Consider the following 23,861-nt stretch of genomic DNA (forward strand, 5'->3'; position numbering starts at 1 on the left):
AGAGTTTTGAAATTAAAAACAAATGAAGAACAAAATTTTAATTAAAAAACTGGTAGTTAAAGTAGAAGAAATGATAATCTAAAAAAGAAAAAGAATAGATAGAAAATCAGGAGAAAAATATAAGAAATATAAGGGCTCAATTCAGTAATTCTAAAAATATGGAAAGGAAATTTATCAAAGAAATTATTCGAAAATGTTCCCAGAAGACACGAGTCTTCAGAATGAGAGATCCAATACAGCAAACGAAAAAGACCCTCCATAAGGTAGATCATCATTTTGTGACAACAGAAATAGAGAAAAAAAAATCATAAGAAACAAGAATCAAAATAGCATTGGACTTCTCCATGAGAGCATTGCAAGATAGAAAATTATAGGGCAATTCCTTCAAAATTCTGAAGGAAGATTTTTTCAGCCAAATATGCTAGACCCAGCCAAACTATCAACTATGTAAGAATGAATAAGATATTATGAGCCTTGCAAGAATCAAGTAATTTACCACCAATGAAGCTTTTTGTAGACAGCTAATACAGAACATACTCCGACTAAACAAGGGAAGCAACCAAGAAAAGACAAGACATGTGATCCAGGACACAGGGACTCCAACAGGGCAAATGGGAAAGGGTTTTCCCACTACCGTTGTGAAGGGGAATCCTAGAATAACAGCTGTAAAATCTGACACAAAGCAAATGGATTAAACCAGGTGACTAGAGACTTCTTGGAGGAGTTTCTCAAAAAGGAAAAAAAAAGAATGTTGATAGATTATCTAATTCATTTAACTATCAAGAACATATAATAATAAGCACTAAAACTCTTGACATAGCTGGTATATATTTACTATATTATTTATATAATATAATAAATACTTATATAAGATAAATGAGTTTTTAAAAATAATCATTTCTGTATATTAAATATGAGCCATATACACACTAACCAAATGGAAAAATGAGGCAACTATTAATCCCAGGAAAGATGCAAATGTATACAAGGGAGGCAACCTAATTCTAATAAAATAATACATCACTCAGCAGAGAACAACATTTATGTCATTATATTAATGCAAACACACTATTGGGAAAATAGGACACAGAAATGTGTGTGTGTGTGTGTGTGTGTGTGTGTGTGTGTGTGTGTGTGTGTGTGGTCAACTTTTTATGTACCATGATAAGAAGCTAATAGTAAATGTCTAAAATTGATATATCAACTGTTAGCAACATAAACATGTTACTTAGAAACATAGAGATCAATGTGAAAAGAAATTGAAATTGGTTACTTCCAAGCAGTAGGACTTTGGATGGAAAAGAGATAAAACAATGTACCTCTGTTTTTCAATAAGAGCTTTTTAATTCTCTAATATTTTAAGCTATGTACAATATCATAATGATGTTTTTCATTTAGTTGTATTACAGGAAAATTTTGTCATTGGTCCCAATGGCATTGTTTCTACCTCAGTATTTTCCGATTATTCCGTAAATGGCACTCTCTAATGCTGACTATCTCTACAGCATCTGTCCTAATTCAACGTACATCCCCCAGTCAAGTATTGCCCCTGGAGTGCAGTTGCATGAAATTATTTGTGCAATAGCAAAAATACCATCTAAACTGTATTTTCTGTGTTCAGTTACAATATAAACTATCTCAACCCATGATAAAAAGCTGTATCAACCACTGAAAGTTTAATTTAAACAATAAATAACCCAAGAAAGGAAACACTGTGGGGGATTGAGGATCCCTTTCCTGTCCCAGCGATCTCTAAATACTATGTAGGTTGCTTTACATTTAGAATTTTCCTTTACAAGGAGATATTGTCTTTGAACTAGCCCAGGCATAGAGAAGCTGTCATGTACCCATTAGGAAGCTGAACTTGCCATCTGTTTTGCAGTGATACTGGGGAGGACATTAGTTATGAACTGGCAGCCTCAATTCCCAAATTCTTTTCACTTGAGAAACATTAAACATTTTGAAACAGACTTCTCAGAGAACAGTACAACAGCCTCTCTGGCAGCTTTTATGGTATTCCTCAATGGATATTTTTGTCCCTCCATCTAAAAACAACAGCATAGAGGGAGGAGGAGAACACATGGGCTCCTCATGGGGCCAGAACTTGTCTTTAAAATTGCCAAACTATCTAGCAACAGCTGTGACCATTGGAAGACAACATCAACTTGAGGGATCACGTGGAATCAGACTCTCAGACGGTGACGTGGACTAGTTTGCAGGAAATGACTGAGTTGAACCACTTTCCTTCTTCTTCCCTCTCTGTAGAGACAGACTCCTTCGGGTGTATCTCAAATCCGGGGTCACAACTCAATCCTGAGGATGCTAAGAAAAACAGCATGGCACTGGCACCTTGCAAAGCAGGTTCACTTCATGGATAAATGAAACTCCATGGAAGGTCATGGATGACTTGGACAGCGAGTGTTCCCTGCCCAGATGAGGCACGGCTGATGGAAACGGCACAAGGATGGAAGTCAGGACAGCCGATTCCTGATCTGCTCTGCACTCGTTCACTGTGTGACCTACTGTGGAGCCAGCCACATCTCTACGGCCTCTATTTCTCAGCTGAGCAACAGGGACAACAGTGATTGCTCCACCCTCCCCATGGAAGATCAGCCAGTCCAGCAGAGAACACGTAGACAGACTTGCTGTAAGGGACAAGGTCCTAGACATGTGACATCATTAGGATTCTTTAGTATACTGTGTTTCTCTTTTCAGCATGTTTATAATAAAAAAAAGAAACAGCAACCCCGAATTCCCAATGTTATTTAATAGTTAAATTATAATAATTTATATAAAATAATATAGTATTCAGACAATACAAATGTTGCTGTAGATTAATACTGATTCTCATAGAATGATTTTATGATATACTGTTTGGTGGAGAAAAATAAGACATAAAACCAATAGGTCCAAAATGATTTTGTTTTTATACAAAAACTAAATATGAAAAAACTCATTTATATTCATATTCATGTTTTTATTGGGAGTCTGGAAATGCGCACCAATGTATCCATGTGAGTTATCTATGGGTCAGGGAATTGTTTTATACATACGCATGTAGTTTATCTATTTGATATAATTTTTGAGGTTAAAGAAGATTCATCATTGAGAATAGGAAGACCAGACCAGACCAGACCACAAACTTCAGTTTTTCTTTCAGGTAGTGAGAAGAGAGGTCTCCAATGTGCACATTACCCCACAGCTCACAGCCGAGCTGCCTTCCTGCTCAGGCCTCTGAGGGTGAAACTAGCCGCCCTCCTCACCTCTTAGTTCCATCACCAACACAGGATCTTTCCTTTTATTCCCTGTCGCCACTCCCCAGAATTCAGCCACCATCTAAACCAGAGGCGGTGAATTCAGATGACAGAAGGACCAGGTAAGTACCATGAATGAGTGAACCAGCTTGGGTGTGGGGAAATGTGGCCACCAGAAATGACAACGCCGTCCTGGGAGCCGATACCTTTCAGCTCTGGAAGTTGCTGTGTCTCCCAGTCTTTCAAGAGAAGATGGAAATCTGGAATTTTATGAAAATCCTTTGAATGTTGAAAAGTTAACCTATAATTTTTAAATGCCCTACAACCTTGTGGAATGTAGTTCGAAGACTGTGGACTTGGTGTCAGCCCAGGACTCAACCTCTCATCTGCAGCTGCTTTGTTGGATGGTCTTGAGTAAGTTTCTCACTCTTTTGGAACTCCGGTTTCCTCAACTTTATGTTAAAGGTGGTATATGTATCCCCACGAAGGGGGTGATTTTGGAGGAATTAAATAAGATCATAGATAATTCATGAAAACTGGCCTGGTGCAGTGGCTCAAGCCTATAATCCCAACACTTCGGCAGGCTGAGGTGGGAAGATCACTTGAACCCAGGAGTTCAAGATAATTCATGAGAACTTCCTGGTACATGGTAGGCACTCAATAAGTGTCTCCTTTTCCAGGCCAGCAAGTTAATGGTATAACTAGTGCAATAACCCATACACCTCTATCTTCTGAGTCCCAGTTGTTTCTTCCCCCCACTGTATCCAGGTGTTCCCTTGCCTCTATGGCACTCATTGTCAGAGATATCAAGTATGACTTAACTTGGAACCTGAGCACAGGACTAGCGTTTTAGACCCTGCTTTCTCTTCCCATGAACAAGCCACACTACTCCCTGGAGATCTCACTTTTCCTCTCCAGAACAAAAGTGACAACCAGTGTGCAAAGAGGTAATAGATCTGTATTCCCTCAAGCTAAATCACAGCAGGCCCATCTGTGAAGCCCCAGATGCCCACGAGTCTGGGATCAGCCTCTCATTTGATATTCATTTTAAAATGCAGGTTTGATGGTATGATTATTCGGGTATGGCGAGGCCGGCAGATTTTTATGATACAATTATTTGGGGATGGTGAGGCCATTGAAAAGACAGCTTGTTACTCATAGTCCCCAAGAGGAGAGGGGATGTCACGCAAGGCCACATGGGGAAGCACCAGGGTGGGTCAAGAAGCAGGAGGAACGAAGGGAAAATGCAAGCAAGGGCTTTTATTGTGGTTTACACAGGAAAAAACAGGCCAGGCAGGGTACACAGGCTTTGGATTGTCTAGTTTGAGTAATTTCAGTAGGCTGCGGGGTTAGAGACTGTGTCTAGTTGTCTGGTACCTGGCCCTAGGGTACTTAGGGCACGAGGAGAGTGGCCCAGAGTATGAGAGGGCACAGAGGAGGTGGCTGGGCTATGGGCTCCAGGTCGGTTTGTATATGAAAGGCATGCTCCTAAGCTAGGAATGGGCTAGCCCTGGCAGGGGCGGCTCCTCCAGGGTCAGCAAGGCCCTAGATGTCAAAGCATTAGAAATTTAGAAAATGGAAAGGCATGATTAACACAGAACATTCTCAAATCAGTGAGTATTTGCCCTCTCCACACACCACTGAAAAGATATCAGCATATTGGGGGGTGGGGGGCTTCAGAAACAGATTCCCCATAAAAGAAAGAGTAGGGCATGATAATCAAAGCCTCTGAAGGGAAAGGCCCCCTTGTGTGACAACAGAAAGCCAAGGTGCTCTGGTGAGGACAAGATAGAGCAGATCAATGTACCCTCAAGGCCAGGGCAGGGTTGGGCATGCTGCTAAGGAAAAAACAACACACAAAAGAAACAAACCAAAAAATCCCACATTTTGTTTCGTTTTTCCAAGTGAGCACAGTCCCTGGCCTTAGTTTCTAACATCCCAAGTCAGTCTGAGACTAAACGAAGCCCCCAGTCTCTGAGTGAAGAAAGCTACATTTGGATCCAGACATTGTAATGGAATGAAAATTACTCTGCTTGAGTGCATTGACCTTTATCAACCATTTCATCAGAATTTCTGGAGCATGAATCTGTTAGACATCCTCTGCAACTGTTCGTAGGAAGAAGGATCATTCCTTTCTGGCTCAAGTCCAAAGGATCTTTCTCAAGCAACCAGAGATGGGGAAAGCAAAATCAAATCCACAGACAGTTGAAATCTAGTTAGGGAATGGTTAGAGGAGACAACAAAAATAACAGTCAGGCTGCAGAAGTCGCTAGAGGATACTGTTTTTCTTCCCGTGGCTGCCTGAAAAAAACAATTACATTCGCAATAGTCCTCCAACTAAGGCTTGGATTCAGTCCTATATAACATGCCGATTGCTGGTTTGAGGCTCTTCTTTCAGGCCAAGTAGATATCCAGGAAAGAATGGTTCGTTCGGCACACATACACAAATCCATGCTCATAAAAAAAAATGCTTTTCAAAATAGTACCAAGATTGTAAAGACTGGGCAACATCTTACTATTTAAGAAAAAATATTTATTTGCAAGAAATGGAAATACAAAAGCATAACAATTTCAATTTATTTTTTTCCCCAAACTAAGTACAAGTGTCCTACAAAGCTTTTTTTTTTTTTTTTTTTTTTTTTTTGGTATTTACTTAGCTATAATAAAGAATAAAAAGTCATTTAAAAAACGCGATAGGACAGATAACAGACTCACAACCTATTTAGATTTAAACACTGCTGGTCTACGTAACCTGTTACAAAAAAGAGCAAAACCTAACTGTCAGCATAGACATTAAAGCTCACTGTTGATTATAGCCCAGGGTCTGCTCAGCATTGTTTAAAAAGGGTCACTCACAGTTTTGTCAAAGAGTGCCGGTGTTCTCCATGAACTCAGAAAGTGTTTTATCCGAAAAGGTGATTTTCTAAGTAGTGTAAGCCATGGGTACATGGTGCAAAAAGTTCATGTTCTCACTCAGCTGGTGAGCAAAGGATGGGAGCAGAGAACAGAGCTAAAACCCCTGGTTTTCCTTTCCCCAGATGTAAAGCCTGCTAGCTGGAACTTACAGAAGATTGGAACAAAAAGGTAGGAGATGGACACCTGGGGGGCTGCTCCAGCATGAAGGGAAGCAATGAGCATTGCACAGCAGGGCCATTGCAGGGGACAGGTGCTATAATTCCTGCCCAGAGAACTTGAAAGCTTACAGTGTGATAACAGGAAGGAATCGGCTCAGCTAGTCCGGAAATTGTTGCATTTCCCACATTACTTAGTTCTTTATTCATCCTGTGGTAAAGAGTCACCCTTGTTTTCTGTATCTATAAAACTGAAAGACTTAACACTTACTTAGCACAGCTCCCAACACCTTAGTAAATGCTCAAGAAATATTATTTCCCTTCCTTCTAGAAACCAAGACTAAATAAAACATTCCTGAATTTTATGTTGTCCAAAGTAACAAAACAAAACACCACCGAGTTTTTCCCTGTGCTAAGTACCGACCCTTTGACCACAAAGGCATGGAACATTAATCTTCAAATGGGCCGGGTTCCTTTGCCCTGAGAAATGTTCCACTGTGAGGATTTATAATACCTTTAATCCTGGCTGGTTGTTTTTCTGATGTGATTGCACTCCTGCAAACTGGGATTTTCCTAATGGATGTAACCCTATTTCTTTTCTCCTGATGTGCAAATCTGATAGTGGCTCACTTTTAGGAAACCACTTTTCAGCCTTTGGAAAAAATTCTTTCCCCCACACCCACCTCAATCTAGTAATGGAAGAATATATACAAAATCTCCCAGCGACGAGGGATTCCTCAGTCATCCTGGATTTACATATAAGGCACATTTAAGGCACAAATGAGCATGCAAGGGAGGAATGTGAGTGTGTGTGTGTCAGAGAGAGAAGGAGGGAGAGAGAAGCATAGGCATTTGGGTGTTTTGAATAACTATTAATGTTTCCTCAATCCCTTCTATTCCCTGATATTCCCCAGGGCCTCAGGCAACACTCTTCCTTATGAAACTGAAAAGGCTTAGGAGTAACTGAATGAATGAATGAATGAATGAATGAAACATCTAAGACTTGTCTCCGGATCCTTCACAGCCCCCACATCACCACCACTTACTCCCTCCTGTAACTGCTCTCCCAGTGGGGCCTATCCTAGCATGTGTCTATGGACAGCCTCAGTTGAAGGTGGCCAAACAAAATGACTCTCAAGAGGGCACTACCTGCCCACGGCTTCACAGGTCCAGCCAGCCCAGCGAGCAGAAGGGCTGGTGGATTTAACCCAGGTTTCTTAAAGACTGGCTTTAACAGAACCAACTGTAGTGACTTGGGGCAGATGAAGGGGAGGATGAAGGTCTTCTCGTGCATCTCTGCCCTCTCTGTGTTGGCAAGGTCAGCATGAATGGGCCATTATTCAACTGGGGGTGGGATGTCCCCATTTCTGGACTGTGCTCAGTTTCACACCTTGTATGACATGTGTGCAGAGGAGCTGGCCTGGAGAGGCCTCTGATTCTGCCTCTACGCTTTTGCTGGGTCTGAGGACATGGGAGGGAAGAGTCATAAAATGCTGGAAAACAATTTTAATAAAACACTTGTGAAAAAATGCTGGACATTGACTCCCTGCCAGAATAAAGAAGAGCCAATTCAACATCCCAACTTCATGGGCACGTAAGATTCACAAGCTGAACCGAGAGATTTAGGAAGAAAAAAAAAACATGGTAATTATAGGGGGTTTGTGAATAAGTTGAACTAAAAGCTGCTTTCACAATCTACAAATCAGGGCTCCAAATCAAAATCATTTATATTAACCAAAAGGTTATCTAATTTTGCCCATATTGGTGTCAAATCTCATCCCCACTCCCTGCCAAAAAAGAGCAACCTAGTTCAGCTGTCGGATTTTTATATAACACTCTCTTTATGTGAGCTAGACTCCAGAGTCCTCACACTTCACAGAAATTCTTTCTTAAAACTGGCACTGCAGCCTTTCATTTACAATATCCCTTTTTAAGTGCAAAGTCGAGAGCTGCGAAAAGAACCACACTGGGGGGGTCTGGGTTACGCAGGTCTTATCCAGTGAAAAATTAGTTCTCTGAATCTTTGCAAGATAGCTCTTTCACTGGTGCAATCTAAGAAAGGGAAATGGGAAACCTGTTTACATGATGAAAAATATAATTAAGAGATTTACTCTTTATTGCTTATGGTCGCTCTGACAGACTCGTATTTCTCAAAACTTACATTCAGGAGCCAATGTCTGCCACTATTTGAAATCTTTAGAGCTAATCATAAGTTAATGACTAGTCTAAGAGGCCACTTGATGGGGAAAACAAATCCACTGATATTCTGGTCTTAATTCCTGAACAGAAAATGCGCACACATCCATTAATTATTTGGAACCAATCTGGTGCTATACAACTCTTCTGCGTCCTCTTGACCCCATTGTGTCCTCCTAAAGGGACAATTGTTAGTTCCTTTAACTCACTCAAGCAAGGAGTAGAGGGCAGAGGTTTATCTAAAAGAGCAGTGATGTTGGTTCTTGGAGCCCCCTTAAAAGGGCCATCTGAGCTCTCTGGCTAATGTCCCATGTTTCTACATAGATTTCGTTTTGGAAGGACAGTTTCCCAGAGAAAGAGTCCCGCTGTTTGGAGGTCTAGACAGAGTGATGTCAAGCAAGGGTAGGTAAGGGAGAAAATAAAATCCTCAAAGCACTAAGGACAAAGCACAAAGCACTAAGGCTAGAAGTTTCCTTTACCTTCTCCCTCCTCATTCAGAAGAGCACGTTTTCTACTCTACACCCGGGAGCCTTGAAAACCCACTCTGGTTCAGTTGCAGCAGGTACATGAACTGGCTCATTCTCTCACTTCTGCTCTTAAATTTGAAACCTTTCCTTCCTCATTGCCCAAATCTACTTAAGTAAGTAAATCTTATCTTTTTGCCTTCTTTGGGCCCTATGGCTGCCTATGCCTGATAATGACCTGACAGTTTAAAAGAGAGGGATGGGTCAGTGGAGGCCCATTGGCTACCAGACACCAGCCAGGCCCAACAGGATCTGGCCTGCAGACAGTGGAGCAGAGAGAAGCAGAAGCAGAACCTGCTAGCAACCCTGCTCCTGCACAGCCCAGACAGTCTCCACCCCGGCTAATGTGAGGGACAACAAGAACCCTCCAGACAACAGGGCTGCCAGGACTACAGGGGCCCAGTCCAGCTTCCACTCACAGTGAGAAGATGAACTTGGCCGCGTTCCAGGCTGGAACCCTCTCCAGCATAGCAGAGAGAGGGGAATCACTCACAGGGAGCCCCAAACGGGCCTAGACAGACAAGGCAGGGCCCCGCTTATGAGATACGATGACAAATGTTAATAACATCAAATCCTGTACCTGATATGGAATGGAAGCCAGGTTGTGGGCTTAATCCCTCTAAGTACAGGCTCCAATAACAATGCAGATGACGTGTGTGTGGTGGAGGGGAGAGAGAGAGAGAAGGGGAGAGAGAAAGCGAGCGAGTGAGAGAGAGAGAGAGAAGCCAAAACCAAAGGCATTTCAGCTGCTCCTAAAAATAAAATACAAACTCTATGCATATTTCTTACACAAAATCTTTCCTAAGCTGGGAAAAAAACACTTGAGGGTCTTCTACATTATACAATAAAAAGGCAATTTCCATTTCTTATTTGTATGAAAGAGGAAAGATTTTTTTAAACTACAAAAGTTACTTTTAATCATTAAAAAAAAAAAAAAAAAACAAAAACTAAAAGTAGGTTGGGGGTTACGTTGTATCTCTTTGGGCGAGCTGCAAAGTAGCCAAACCTGACTATCAAAGGTAAGAATGTGGATACACAAATGTCACCCACCCCACCGTGCTTTGTGCAGGCAGGGGACGAGGAGGACAAAGTGGAAGTGTGGAGGGAGGAGGGGGCCAGGCAGGTGTGGAAAGACAAGCCAGCAAGGCTGTCTGAAAAGTCTGTTGTCAGGAACAGGGCTTCCCTTCTCTGTCACGAAAACAGGATAGAAAAAGCTTGTGGCCAGGGAGCCCCGGGCCTGAGCGAGGCATGGTGCCATCTCTCGCTCTGAGCTCATCCTAGAGGCAGACATATACATGCTTAAGGGAACTTCTTTTTCAATGGTTATTATTCCAGTTAAAAGAAAAAAAAAAAAAGGAAAGGAAACAAAACATTGTCTGGAAAGACAGGGGATCCCAGAGCCTAAGGTGCCCTCCTCGCTCTGAAGGCTAGCAGAAAACTTGGCTAGCTTGAAAGGAGGCACTGATCTCTTCAGTGTGGTTGCTAGCAGGAAGCCTCGGCAAGCTAATAAATACTATTTACAAGTGGGGAGGAGAAGCCAGGGAGGCAGAACTATGGATGTGTGGGGAACCAGGTTGTGGGAGGTCCTAAAAGCGACAAGATGGGGCAGGTTTGCCTGGAGTAGAAAAGCCTGATCCCCTCAGGCATTGCACTTGCGGCCTGAGAATATGAACGGGAGCCCTCGTCTGCCAGTGCTGGTGCAGGAGACAATCCAGCGAGGGCTCCCAGAGGGCAGAGTGGGTGGAGGGCTGCCATCGGGTACGTTCACACGGGAGACCCCAGTGCGAGCAAGGGAGGACAGGGGTCAGTGCTTTGCCAAATACCAACAGGCATCATGGCATTTTTGTGGCCAGAGTCTGGGGTCTTGACTGAACAAGAGCCATCTCGTCTCCAAAGCGGGAGCGGATCACGCCTCACAGGTGCACATTAGGCAGTATCTTTTTGGCACTGTTGGTGGAAACAAGCCTGCTTGTCCCACTTCCAGCCCCTAAAATAATTTCCTATGGCAGTAAGAGAAAGGAAGGGAGGGATGCAGGCTTCCTTCTGCACAGGAGGGGCATGGACCAGGGGGAGATGCTCTCTCACTGCAGGGCAAGTCCCAGGCTGGCCTCCCATCTGAAGCCACTAATGCTTGCCCATGTCTTCATGAAGATCCGGTGGCAAAGAGGAAAAGCTGATGACAAAGGTGGTTTGGGGATGTAAAAGTAGAGTTAAGGGAAAGGACGGGGTGCAGGCAGCCTCTTTAGAAAGTGGTGTTCACTCTTCTGTCGAGTTCTACAACTTTTAGTGTTTCATTTCCCTCCAGTTTGGCGCTGACCCTGTGAAGGCATTAAAAGGAAAAAGAAGTATTAGTCACCAGCTGTTAGCTACAATTCTCATGCTTTGTAGTGTGATGCAATCATTCAGGGGTTGTAACTTGGTGAGATGGCCTGGGCATGTTTCTTGTCCTCTTCTCTCCTAGTAGCAATTCTCTATTTCCAAAGTCCCCTGCTACCAGCCTCTCCACTGGTCCACATTCTTGCCTTTATCCCCACCCAAGGCATCCCAGTCCTACTAAGGATAAGCATGGTGGCTTGATAATCACCTGTTATGAGATGCATTAAATTATTCTATTTACTTAGGATGTTTAGCCCTATGCTAAACTCAGGGAAGGAGAAAATAAAATAAGAGCCGATCCTTGGCCTAGAAGAGTTAATAATCCAGACAAAGATTTTTAACAATGAGCTATTTGAAATAATAATAAATCCATAACAGAAAATCAATACATTATTAAACTGTGTAACGACATGGAAAATCTGTAGGCATTCAGAGGAGGCGAGGAGGCTCTGTTATCTAGGAGACATCACAGAACAAATGGGATTTGAATGGGGCCTCGAACAGCTTAGCTAAGAGGAGAGAAACTGTGTCCAGAGCCAAGTAAGAAGGCAATTGGGTCTTCTAGAGAGCCCAGCGGTGGCTACATTGGGAAGTTTCTCTATGACGGGAATAATAATGATGCCTTACCACCTGGGATAGCTAAAAGGATTTGTATGATACTGTTAGCCCTCATCCAAAAATCTAAAATCTAAAATTCTCTAAAATCTAGACATTTTTGAGCATTGACATGATGCTCAAAAGAAATGCTCACTGAAGCATTTTGGATTTTTGGATCAGGGATGCTTAACTGTTAAGTATAATGCAAATATTCCAAAATCTGAAATCTACAACACTGCTGGTCCCAGGCATTTCAGAGAAGGGATACTCAACCTGCCTCACATCTATAAAGTGCTTAAAATAGTAAGTGCTAGTAAATGTTAAATATGTATGTATAATGTACACACATAAAAGTACTTAATTATAAACCATCCCCTGCAGAATTAGGGGATGAAAGCTGAAGAATCTGAAACAAAATCTTTCACATTTACATTGGAATGGCCTCATTTCTGGGAAGCACAGGAGCAGAGTTCAGCTAAATCACCAACCATGCCACACGTAACCAGGAGCGTGCGTGCAAGCCCAGGGACCTCCCCTACCACAATAACAATACCTTGTCGTCGCATAAGCCTTTATGTTTACAAAGGGATTTTTCCCAGAAACTACCTAAGAGAAACAACTCATGTAGAATTGGAGCCAAATAGAGGTTGTTTTCAATGTGGAAATGCATGTCCAGCGCCTCTTAAATGGTACCTCAACATACATTTATAAGTATAAAACTATAATAGCTATAGCTTTAACACATATAACAAATATACATATAGCTTTAAATTATATGTATATTTACATATAAATCATAAACATATATTGACATATAGCCCAATATATATCTACTCCCTAGTTGAAGCCACAGAACATGTCTTAAAGTTGGATTTGCACAGTAAACACATTGTGGTTACCTGGGCTGTGCATTCACTTGTGTGGCTTGGAAGGGAGGGTGGAGACAGTGGGGGAAGGGATTCAAGCCCTTCCTCCACTTCTTGATGCCATCACGCCAGCTACCCACTGATGCAGCAGACATAGGGGAGCTCATGCTGGGTTTTTTCCCCATCTCTACTCAGGGCAGCTGTTGGCCAGCAACAGACTCTCCGCAGTCCCAGGTCCTGGAAATAGGTCCTGAGAGAGCTGAGGGACTGAACCAGGCCTATGGAGAGTCTTGACCTCACATTCCAGGTTGGTGACTCATAACCCACCATCAGTGCACTAGAGGAGTTGGCTCTGTGTCTCTATGACTCACAGGTGCTGCTGCAGCTCCAAGAGCACTGACTTCTCCAGGCTGGTCTCATTCGAGATAATGAAATGGGGAAGATCCACATCCGGCCTGGACTCCAGCGTTGACACCCTGAGCAGGGAGGAACCTCTGTCCCAGCCCCCCAGCTCCCCAGCTGAGCCTGGGCTGGACAGCTCTTCTTGGGGAGAATGTTCCTCATAGATCAGCAGGTTCCTGGATCTCACTGAGGACAGAGCAGAATAACAAGGTGTTAGCAAAAGACTACGGGGGTCCAACACATCTCCTCACACCAGGTACTAAGGGCTGGTGGCAGATGACAACGTGTGGGTTCTTGTTGCTCAGAACTATGGGTGCCAACAGGATTTGGCTTTCTCTAAAGACTTTAGAGCTTTGGAGTTTGTGCGTTGAAAAATTATACCAATTATACGGTACTGGAAGAACAATAGAAAAGCAAATAAACACAAGGCAAACTACCACCCCCACTGCTTTGAAAATATAAAACTCCCCTCCTTGCCAGCCATAACCATCTAGGGAACATGATTCGTGGAGAATGGGAATGGAATACTTGCAGATGTCCAGACCCAGCTAAAAGAAGAAGCATCCCCAGTGAGTAGGTCTGGCAGGGGGATGAGGTACAGGGCATTTCATTTAGAAAGTGAAGAAGAGACACAAAGCCAAAGCCATACATCAAAGGACAGACAATCTCCTTTGTTTTGTAGGACAGTCACACAGCTAGATGGCTCTGTAGCAATTTTCCACGACATAGAAACTATGCTTCCAATTAAATTTAGAGAGAGAGTTCCTTAGGGGGAAAAATTCCCAACAGGCCACTGAAATTATTTAATTGGAATGCCAGCACTTCTGTCATACCTGGCAGAGATGCACCTGCCTGGTGAAGGCCACAGATGTTTCCAAATGGCAAAATTTTCCCTATCCCAAATATAATACAGTAGCCCCTTATCCATGGGGTATACGTTTCAAGAACCCCCGTGGATGGTTGAAACCGAAGATAGAACTGAACCCTATGTATATGATATAAGGTATATATTACAGGAAAAGCCATATTGGGTTTATATATGGGCATACAGCATATAGGGTTTATATGCCTTTTCCTATACATATGTACCTATGATAAAGTTTGATTTAGAAATTAGGCCCAGTAAGCAATTAACAACAATAATAATAAAATAGAACAACTCTAACCATATCTTCCAATAAAAGTTACATGAATGTGGCCTCTCTCTCTCAAAATTTCTTATTGCGGTATAGTCAGCTATTTTCACATAACTGCAGGTATTTTCATTGACTGCAGGTAATGTTTCTTATTTAGTGTATTCAGCTATTTTAAGGGAACCGCAGGCATTTTTATTGGCTGCAGGTAGCGTTTCTTATTATAGTGTATTCAGCTATTTTAAGGGAACTGCAGGTATGTTCACTGGCTACAGATAACTGAAACCTTAGAATGCAAAACCTCCTACTGTACCACCTAACCCCACGCTTCTTCCTATAGGTGTATGTATGAATTTGTGTGTGTATTCCTTACTCACCATCCCTTTATTTCTAGATGAGAACACCATACACTTCTTATCTGACACCTGAGTCCCCAAATTCTCTAGATCTTGGGCCTAAGGTTTTGTAAGGCAGGCTGATTATTTTTGTTTGAGATGGAGTCTTGCTCTGTCGCCCAGGCTGGAGTGTAGTGGTGCAATCTCTGCTCACTGCAACCTCCGTCTCTCGGGTTCAAGTGATTCTCCTGCCTCAGCCTCCCAAGCAGCTGGGACTATAGGTGCGTGCGCCACCACGCCCAGTTAATTTTTGTATTTTTAGTAGAGACGGGGTTTCAGCATATTGGTCAGGTTGGTCTTGAACTCCTGACCTTGCTGATTCTTTTTTTTTTTTTTTTTTTAGATGGAGTCTTGCTCTGTCATCCAGGCTGGAGTGCAGTGGTGCGATCTTGGCTCACTGCAAACTCTACCTCCCAGGTTCACACCATTCTCCTGCCTCAGCCTCCCCAGTAGCTGGGACTACAGGCACCCGCCACCATGCCTGGCTAATTTTTTGTATTTTTTAATAGAGGCAGGGTTTCACCATGTTAGCTAGGATGGTCTTGGTCTCCTGACCTCATGATCTTCCCGCCTCAGCCTCCCAAAGTGCTGGGATTACAGGCGTGAGCCACCACGCCTGGCCCTGACCTTGCTGATTCTTTAACTTCACTTTACAAGCCCTTACCATATACATTACATTACATTACTCATACAATCCCACTCAGTGGAGGCAGAAACACAGCAGTTCTCTTAAAACGTCACAGAAAGCGACAGACTCTGTCCCTCATGTACTTCCCTCTCCCTTATCAGAACTCAAAAATTAGATGTCAGAATGGATCAGGGAGCACAGTCTAGAACAGTAGTTTGCAAACTGTGCTCTGTCCAGCTCTAGAAAATTCCCAGTGATGCCTCAGTCCAGCGGATGAGGGGCCCCAGGGGAACCCCCACTTGCTTCTTCTAAGGGAGAAGCTCCACTTTTACCACTTTTTAAACACTGAACTTTCACAGAAGATTCCTTTTGGAAGGCTGAGAAACCCAGCTCCAGGGAAATAAAACAAGACCCTGCCCAAGTTGCCACGTGCTGTCTTACCCACGGAGGCTGTGTAGGGCTCCTGCAGGGAATGCTGGCTGGGCAGAGCCATCTTGGTGGCAGAAGGATAGGGCCCGTAGCCTTGAAAGAAGCTGCCGAATGCAACAGCAAAGCACAGCACCACAACCTGTGGGGAGAGAGAGAACACGAGGGGCTGCAGACTCCAGGCCCTGGACAGCACAGCTTTATACCCTGGGAGAGCCAGGGACACAGACGCTCCTCTTCAGGCCGGTGGGCTGCACCCACGGGTAACATCACCGGAAGGCCTCACCGAGGAACAGCCTCAGAGTGGAGTTCCTCCGAGTGGTTTCTCCTGCTGCACAGCACTTGGCCTTGGTAAGCAGAGGGAGAGGGGAGACGGGCCAGGCCAGGGGCGGTCACGGCACCACCCTGCTGGGAAGCTCACCATGAGGCAGGTGCCAGTCTGCGTGCCGGCTAACTTGCAGGTTCGAGAAACCTTGCCCATCACCAAAGTCTGAAGCTTCTGGAGTTGCTGAAGGAGAGTCCTGCCAATGATAACAACAGCCGTGAGGGGAGTCTGACAGAGAAGAGATGCTTTTTGATCTCCCCATGTGACCCAGAAAGGTTGCCGTGGCTTCATGCCTGCATTTCAACAGAGCCCCAAGGGACAGTTTCCTCTGGAAGAAGACACGAACACCAGTGCCTTCTAGCACTGTTGTCACAGAGCTCACTGGGGCTCAGAATCAGCCTTCACACTTGAAGGTCCTGTCCTTGCACTGCCCTGAGTTAGAAGTAGCTGCCTCCACATTACCCCTGACAGGCTGTGGCTTGTTTCTCAGCGATTGAGAACAAAGGAAAAGGAACACTCTGATTGGATGGTGGCTGAAGTCTGAATGGTTGTGTCTCTCCTAAATCCCTATGCTGAAACCCAGTCCCCTATGTGATGGTATTAGGACACAGCACCTTTGGGAGATGATTAAGTTATAAGTGGAGGCCTCATTGATGGGATTTGTGCCCTTATAAGGAGCTGAAAAGACTAGAGTGCTTCCCTTCCACTATGAGAGGACACAGCAAGAAGCTGCCTCCTGTGAACCAGAAAGCAGGCCCTCGCCCAACACTGAATCTCCCAACACTTTTATCTTGGACTTCCCAGCCTCCAGAACTGTAAGAGATCAATTTCTGTTGTTTATAAGTGACTCGTTTATGATATTTTGTTATAGCAACCTGAACAGACTAAGAAAATGTTGACTAAAAGAAGAACTCATTTAACCAAGAGATGAGAAACATTGACAAAAACATAAAAAAGGGACAAAGGCAAAGAGAAGGAAAAATAAAAAATGACCAGCAGAGAATAACAGAAGGAGTGGCCAGGGGTGGGGGGCTGTAATTGGAAATGCCAATTCAGAGTAAGAGGCATTCAGAGGCAGGTTGGAAGAGAGAGAGAAAGGAGAGGAAAAACAAGCACAGCTCTATTTAGGGCAGAGAGGCAAACAGCCACCTGCAGCTCAAGCCTATGGTTCTTAAAGGCTCACAGCAACTCCAGAGTCAGAAAAGAAGCCAACATATGAAAGAACAGAGATGCCTGCTCAACTGGACCCTCATGCCCAGAGCCAGGGGTCTTTAAAACCATCCTTTGAAACAGACTCTAGCCTTTCTCCAGGAAAAAGACAAGAGAGCAAGAGTAGGAAAAAAAAAAAAAAAAAAAAAAGGAGACATTTTATCCCTAAAATTGGACAACTGTGCCTCTCCTTAAAAGGCAAAGTTTGAGGGATAAGAACAGTCTTATATACTCTGCTCTGTGTGACATCAGCACACAGAAAGAGCAGATGGTAAAATTCTTTGCAAATTCTGAACACTGCAAGGCGTAGAAAAGGATCTGACAACACACCCTCCTGAGTTACAGCACCCGGGATGAGTTCCGTGTGAGTGGTGTAAAGAGTTGAAGCTCCTCCTTACCCTCATCCCCCACCCCCAAACCCAGTGCATATGGCAAAGTGGAAAGATATGATGAGCAGATGCTCTCTCTTGGGTCTCAAGGATTTTCAGAAAATGCATGCTGTGATGTAACAATGTTAGACAGCCACATAAGTTCATTGGAAAACATCATCAAATCATTTATTCACAGAACACTGTGGGCTTTCACAGATAACTTGCTTCTCATCACAGTCTACCCCCGAATAGCATTCAGGTGCTAGAAGGACAAGCAGATTTTTCCTGGGCTTGCATCTTCGCCCCCAGCTAGTACCAATGAAACAAGTTCTCCCAATTCAAGCAAATTAAGGACAGGTTGGCCACAAGAATGGTTTTGCTTTCAGCAGTTCAAATGGCTAGTAGTAGTGGGTGAATTGGAGCAACCCTCAGCACACGGAGTAGAAGCTTTCTGGACTCAAAACGCCTTTGCGGGACAGGCGCTGTGGCTCACGCTTGTAATCCCAGCACTTTGGGAGGCCGAAGTTGGCCAGATCACGAGGTCAGGAGTTCAAGACCAGCCTGGCCAACATAGTGAAACCCCATCTCTACTAAAAATACAAAAAATTAGCTGGGCATGGTGGCAGGCATCTATAATCCCAGTTACTCGGAAAGCTGAGGCAGAATCACTTGAACTCAGGAGGCAGAGGCTGTAGTGAGCTGGGATTGCATCATTGCACTCCAGCCCAGGCAACAGTGCGAGACTCCATCTCAAAAAAAAAAAAAAAACCACTCCTATACGGTTCCATCTACATGACATTTTTCCCAGGTATAGTGATTTTAATTTAAGCAACAAAAAGATCATTCATTCTATGAGTTAATATCACTAAATTAAGTTCTATTTAATGTGAAGATTTTTTTTGTACTTAATTGTACATTTTTGTTTGTTTCTGATTATATAGAAGTATGACTGAATATAGTTTAGACCTGGTTTATATTTAAATGTATTCAGGTACAATTTTTCTTTTTTTTTTTTCTGGAGATAAAGTCTTGCTCTGTCACACAGGCTGAAGTGCAGCGGAGTGATCACAGCTCACTGCAGCCTCAACCTCATGGGCTCTAGCAATCCTCCTGCCTCAGCCTCCTGAGTAGCCGGGAGGGAATACAGGCATGAGTCATCATGCCCAGCTAAGTTTTTGTATTTTTTTATTTTTTGTAGAGACAGGTCTCACTTTGTTGCCCAGCTCGTCTGGAACTTCTGAGCTCAAAAGATCCTCTCACCTCTGCCTCCCAAAGTGCTGGAATTACAGGCACGAGCCACTTGCGCCCAGCACCATTTTCTTTAAAAGCATTTTGTATGTTTACTTAATGCTGAGAAATACTCAACAGCATAATTACTTTAAATTCTACTTAAAGAAAGTTTGAGCTAAATGGTTCTACGATGCAGCACCTTTCCTTCTTCATGAAGCGTCTTCTCTGTTCTCCCAGGACTTCCCCAGAAAATTCCCTTTCTACCCAATAGCACAGCTGCCTTTTCCTTCTGCACAGCCACTGCCCGAGTGTGCATTCATTCTCACAGTGAGATTTCACTGGTCGGAGCATATATTTGACCGTCTACCACCTGTAATGCCAGCCCCAAAGCCCTCGCTGGGTGCTCCCTGCTGATATCTCTTCAAGTCCTCGGGTAAATTTACAGGTAAGCCCACAGATAAGACCACACGGCACAAACCCTGTCCTCTTACTGCTGGCCACTCTCCATCGTAGGAGCGGGTCTCTCCTTCCTGCTAAGCTATGAAAAGCGGTCTCCTGTTACCCTGGCCTGCTCAAGAGCTCCTTCTTTAAGTGATGGCTGCCACTTTTCCTGGCACCTCAGTTTTCCACTGGGCACTCCTGCCGCCCGTAAGCTGGTGGCCTCAAGGTGCTGAAGTTTAGCTATGCTCTGAGCATGAGTGGGTTAACGTTTCTCCATCCAGGCTTCAGTCAGTACCTTTCCAGATGGTACCGAAGCACGTTACTTTTGCTCTAAAGTCTTAAGCTGTTCTGAAAGGGGAAGGACCACTCCATTTTTTACCAACAATCCCTATTGACCTGCGGCCAGCCCATACTTCCTCCCTACCCATCCCCTACCCCTTGCCTGGTCCTTAGAGCATGAATAGCTTTAAAAAAAATCCACACAATACTTGGAATCAGTCCTGCCTTCCAATTTCTGGTTGAGATCTCTGGGCCTGGTACCCCTTCCCCTAGGAAGAACAGTCTCCCAGGAGGCTCCCCAGTACCTCCTGAAAACAGACTTGCAGCAGGCCAGATATATCCAAAGCCCCCTGAAAGAATATCTTAGGCTCAAATTGGAATCCCCCTTTTCCCAGTTACAGGTGTGAAGTGCTACAAGTTGGGAAGAAGGACCCTTTAAGACGGGCTGGAGAGAGCAGGGAGGGCTGGTGTTTCCTGACTGCACAGCACTTTGGTTGGCATTCATGGGCATTCGCAGACACATCCTTTCCCAACTCCAGATGATTATATTCTGAATCCACTGCAAATGAAAATGGTTGTTTAATAGTCCCTGATTTCTAACAGTTTATAATCTAACTCTTTAAGATGAGCAAACATGTAGTTTAAAATACACATTTTTAGTGCGAAATGTTGGTGGAAAGCGCGACAGTGACTAATAATGTACTGTTTGCCATTGGTTCTCCTACTGGTGCTGGAGAAAGTAAAAGGAACTGATGGTGGAAATGACAACATGCGCAAGGCCCCGTCAATCAGCAACACTGAGGCATTTCATGCAGTGTTGGATTTTGGATTCAACCAAAATCCAAACAGACTTCGATGATCCAATAAAGTTTGGGAAATTCATACACATCCATACAACAGAAACACTCCTTTTCATCATAAAAAAGAAAATGAACAATGACAGAGTACTGAGTGCCTACTACTTGAGTTCCAGGAACTACATACACTAAAATATTAAATAATCATCTCAAAGTCACGTAACTAATAAGTAGAGGACCTAAGATGTAAACCAAAACCTATCTGACCCCATAGCTTGTGTACATTCCAACGTGGCACAGCATGGTACCCTAATCAATAACCTACTCAAATTAATAATAAAGCATATCTTAAGTATATTTTTCTTAACTCCAGTGACATTATATTGACACCAGCCCAACTGGCAGATATGTCCACCATTAAATATGAAAATATTACTATTAAAAGAGACTAAGCCTTAGATGGAAGAGCCACAATAAAACCCATTCCAATGGCAAGAAGATGCATACTAACAAAATTTCAGTAACAACGACACAGAACCCATCAAGGCAAATGACTATTGTGTGGTATTTTCTCTGGGTACACCAAAGATAAAATGCAGATAATAGATAAAAGAATCAAGGGTACTCCTTGCCTAGTTAAGGTGTCAGGAAGACAAGCCTGGGCTTTATTTAGAAAAATGGAAAATATAAAATCTGTCCCTCTGTCAAGCACCAAAAAAGCTGATGAGATGGCTTTAGAATTGCTAAGCTGATGCATATAGATCAAAACAGGAGGATTGGCTCTAAAGCAAAGACACCTGAGTTTCAATCAGAGGACGACAGATATGTGCCTTTAATCAAGTTAAGTTCTAAGCTTCGGCAGCTACTCAGATGAATTCCCTTGACCACATCAGCTAATGGAATCATGAGAGTATGCCCCCTCCCAGGGTAACTCCGGGTTTGCTGAAGCAGATACATGTTTGAAGGGTGCTTGCTGTCTCTTTTCACTGATGACAGATGAGGCCAGCCCTTTTTATGGGAAAGCCTGTGACCTCATAACTGATATGTTGGTTTGAGATGATGTGGCACTTTCTCTGATGTCACTGAAACAGATGTCATTGCCTGCGGCAATGGGAGCTTGGATGACAACCCCCACCCTACTTACATGAAGGGCTGGGTGGAGAAAAGGCAGCCAGCAGATGAAATGGAAAAGTTATTTTTAAACTACAGCTATAAAAAGTCAACCGCAGGACAGATCCAATGGTGCCTACGAAGCTCAGCATAAACTTCCTCTTTATTATTGTATTTTAAATCATCAGTGATCATGCCTAATTATGGCCTTAATGAATTCTTGGGCTTCCGGGAACAAAATCTTAATTTAGAGAAAGGAATACTCTTAGCATACGTTTATCTGGGCCAACAGATTTTTCACAACTTGTTAAATTGGAGTGTCCAACACTTGATTGAAAATGTGGATTCTGTCCTGTGGTGAGATGTAAAAATAAACTCAGTGGCTATCCTCATGCAGTTCCTTGCAAAAGAGCAGTCGAAAGCAGCTGCCAACCTTGCCCAAAATAAACCATCACCCTATATCTTGGGAGGCATCAAAGGAAATGGGGCAAAACATTCAGAAGCATCCAAGAGTGGGAGACACAATCTTACAATAACTGGGAAATGCATCAACAGTCTCGTGTTTTCTTTGTCTTTGGTTTAATTTTGCTTTTTGTATGTGTTTCCTTATTTACGAAAGAAAGAATGAGAACAGTCATACAGGTATTGAATGTTGGACTTTGAACATTCAGGAACCTAATTTCTCACTGGAGTCAGAAACCAGGACCAGGGGAAAAAAACAAAAAGTGGTGGTTCCCAATTATTTGCTGTGTTGGGAGCTTCAACTTAGGCCCTCTCTGTAGATATACTTTCATCAAATCTTGTAACACAGCTTAGAAATGGAACTCTCTGGGAAGTGGTGTGTGCAGGTGCACATATTGTAAACTATTCCCTGGGTATATCACCCACCTTCTGAGATGAAGGAACTTTTTCACAGCCTTATGGAAGCACCTAGAGCAATAACTTCCAAATTCCAAACCATGAACCATTCGTGAGTTTGTGAAATCAATTGGGTTGTGACTGGTATATGTTTTTAATGAAATGGAATCAAACAGAATACACAATATCAGAGGGCACTGTATGCCGTAAAGAACTATTGATTTGTGCAGCATTCATATTAGTGAGGTGTATGTGTATACACACATGTTCGTGTGGTATGTCTGGTGTACCATTGACACTGCATAAACTAAAATAATTGTACAATCCAAAAAGCTTGAGTGTCACTTATCTAGAGCACACAATAAAAAAACAAACAAACAAAAAAAAAAAACACAGAACTTGGCCAGGCATGGTGGCTCATGCCTGTAATCCCAGCACTTTGGGAGGCTGAAGTGAGCGGATCACTTGAGGTCAGGCATTCGAGACCAGCCTGGCCAACATGGCAAAACCCCGTCTCTACTAAAATACAAAAATTAGCCAGGCGTGGTGGTGTGTGCCTGTAGTCCCAGCTACCTGGGAGTCTGAGGAACAAGAATCGCTTGAACCCGGAAGGCGGAGGTTGCAGTGGGCCAAGATGATGCCACTGCACTCCAGCCTGAGTGACAGAGTGAGACTCCATCTCAAAAAAAGACAAAACTCAAGCGACGATCAGGTGGCCTAATGATGGAAGAGGTGAGCATCCATGTCCTTCTGAGGCAAAATCCCCCCTGAATCCCTTCCCACCCCACTTGAGTCACATGTACAGTTAGTGCCTGGGAGATTCTGAGGTGAGGAGGGCGTGTCCAACAGCTGAAACCTCTACCTCAAAGTCCAGGGATGGACGGCAGGGAGGTGGCTGGATACAATGTTAATAATTACAAGTTCTACACATTTCATAAGGATATGTAAGGAAAATCATGAACAATCTCAAAGACTTTTAAATACTAAAGTGTGTCATACACAAAAGACAACCATATCAGCTCAGACTCCTAAACCTTGAGTAAATACCTATGTTTACAGTCTTTTACTTAAGTTTTGAAGGTTGTTCATGGGGCTCTGGCCTAAAAGAAAAAAAAGGGGGTATAAATTTTCTCCTTTTTCTTCCTGTGTTAATTGCTACATTACAAGAGGCTTCTTGATTTTGCAGGAAGCAGAGGGCATTTCTGAAATGCTAAATTACCTACCGACCCAGGAACAAACACTGGCCGAGGAACAAAACCTGAGGCTGTGGAATTTTGAACTTTACACTAAATTACACTAAAACGCCTTTCTCATCTCTCTGGGGAACATAGTTTAGTGCCCAATAATCCTTTGAAGTTTGAAATATTTCCACG

General features: G+C 43.4%; 1 protein-coding gene across 2 annotated transcripts in view; it reads right to left on the reverse strand.

Annotated features, from left to right (window-relative positions):
* Positions 1-5,766: 5,766 nt before the first annotated feature.
* Positions 5,767-23,861, reverse strand: part of CREB3L2 (cAMP responsive element binding protein 3 like 2) — a 128,264-nt gene continuing 110,169 nt past the window's right edge. For both annotated transcript variants that reach the window (XM_015134993.3, XM_077997474.1), the window contains exons 9-12: positions 16,290-16,389; positions 15,884-16,010; positions 13,256-13,472; positions 5,767-11,363 (exon numbers count right to left, since the gene is read on the reverse strand). In XM_015134993.3, the coding sequence (XP_014990479.1) occupies positions 11,288-11,363; positions 13,256-13,472; positions 15,884-16,010; positions 16,290-16,389 (520 nt within the window). In that variant the 3' untranslated portion in view covers positions 5,767-11,287. The remainder of the gene's footprint in view (positions 11,364-13,255; positions 13,473-15,883; positions 16,011-16,289; positions 16,390-23,861) is intronic.

Source organism: Macaca mulatta, chromosome 3, assembly GCF_049350105.2.
Source record: "Macaca mulatta isolate MMU2019108-1 chromosome 3, T2T-MMU8v2.0, whole genome shotgun sequence".
NCBI lineage: Eukaryota > Metazoa > Chordata > Mammalia > Primates > Cercopithecidae > Macaca > Macaca mulatta.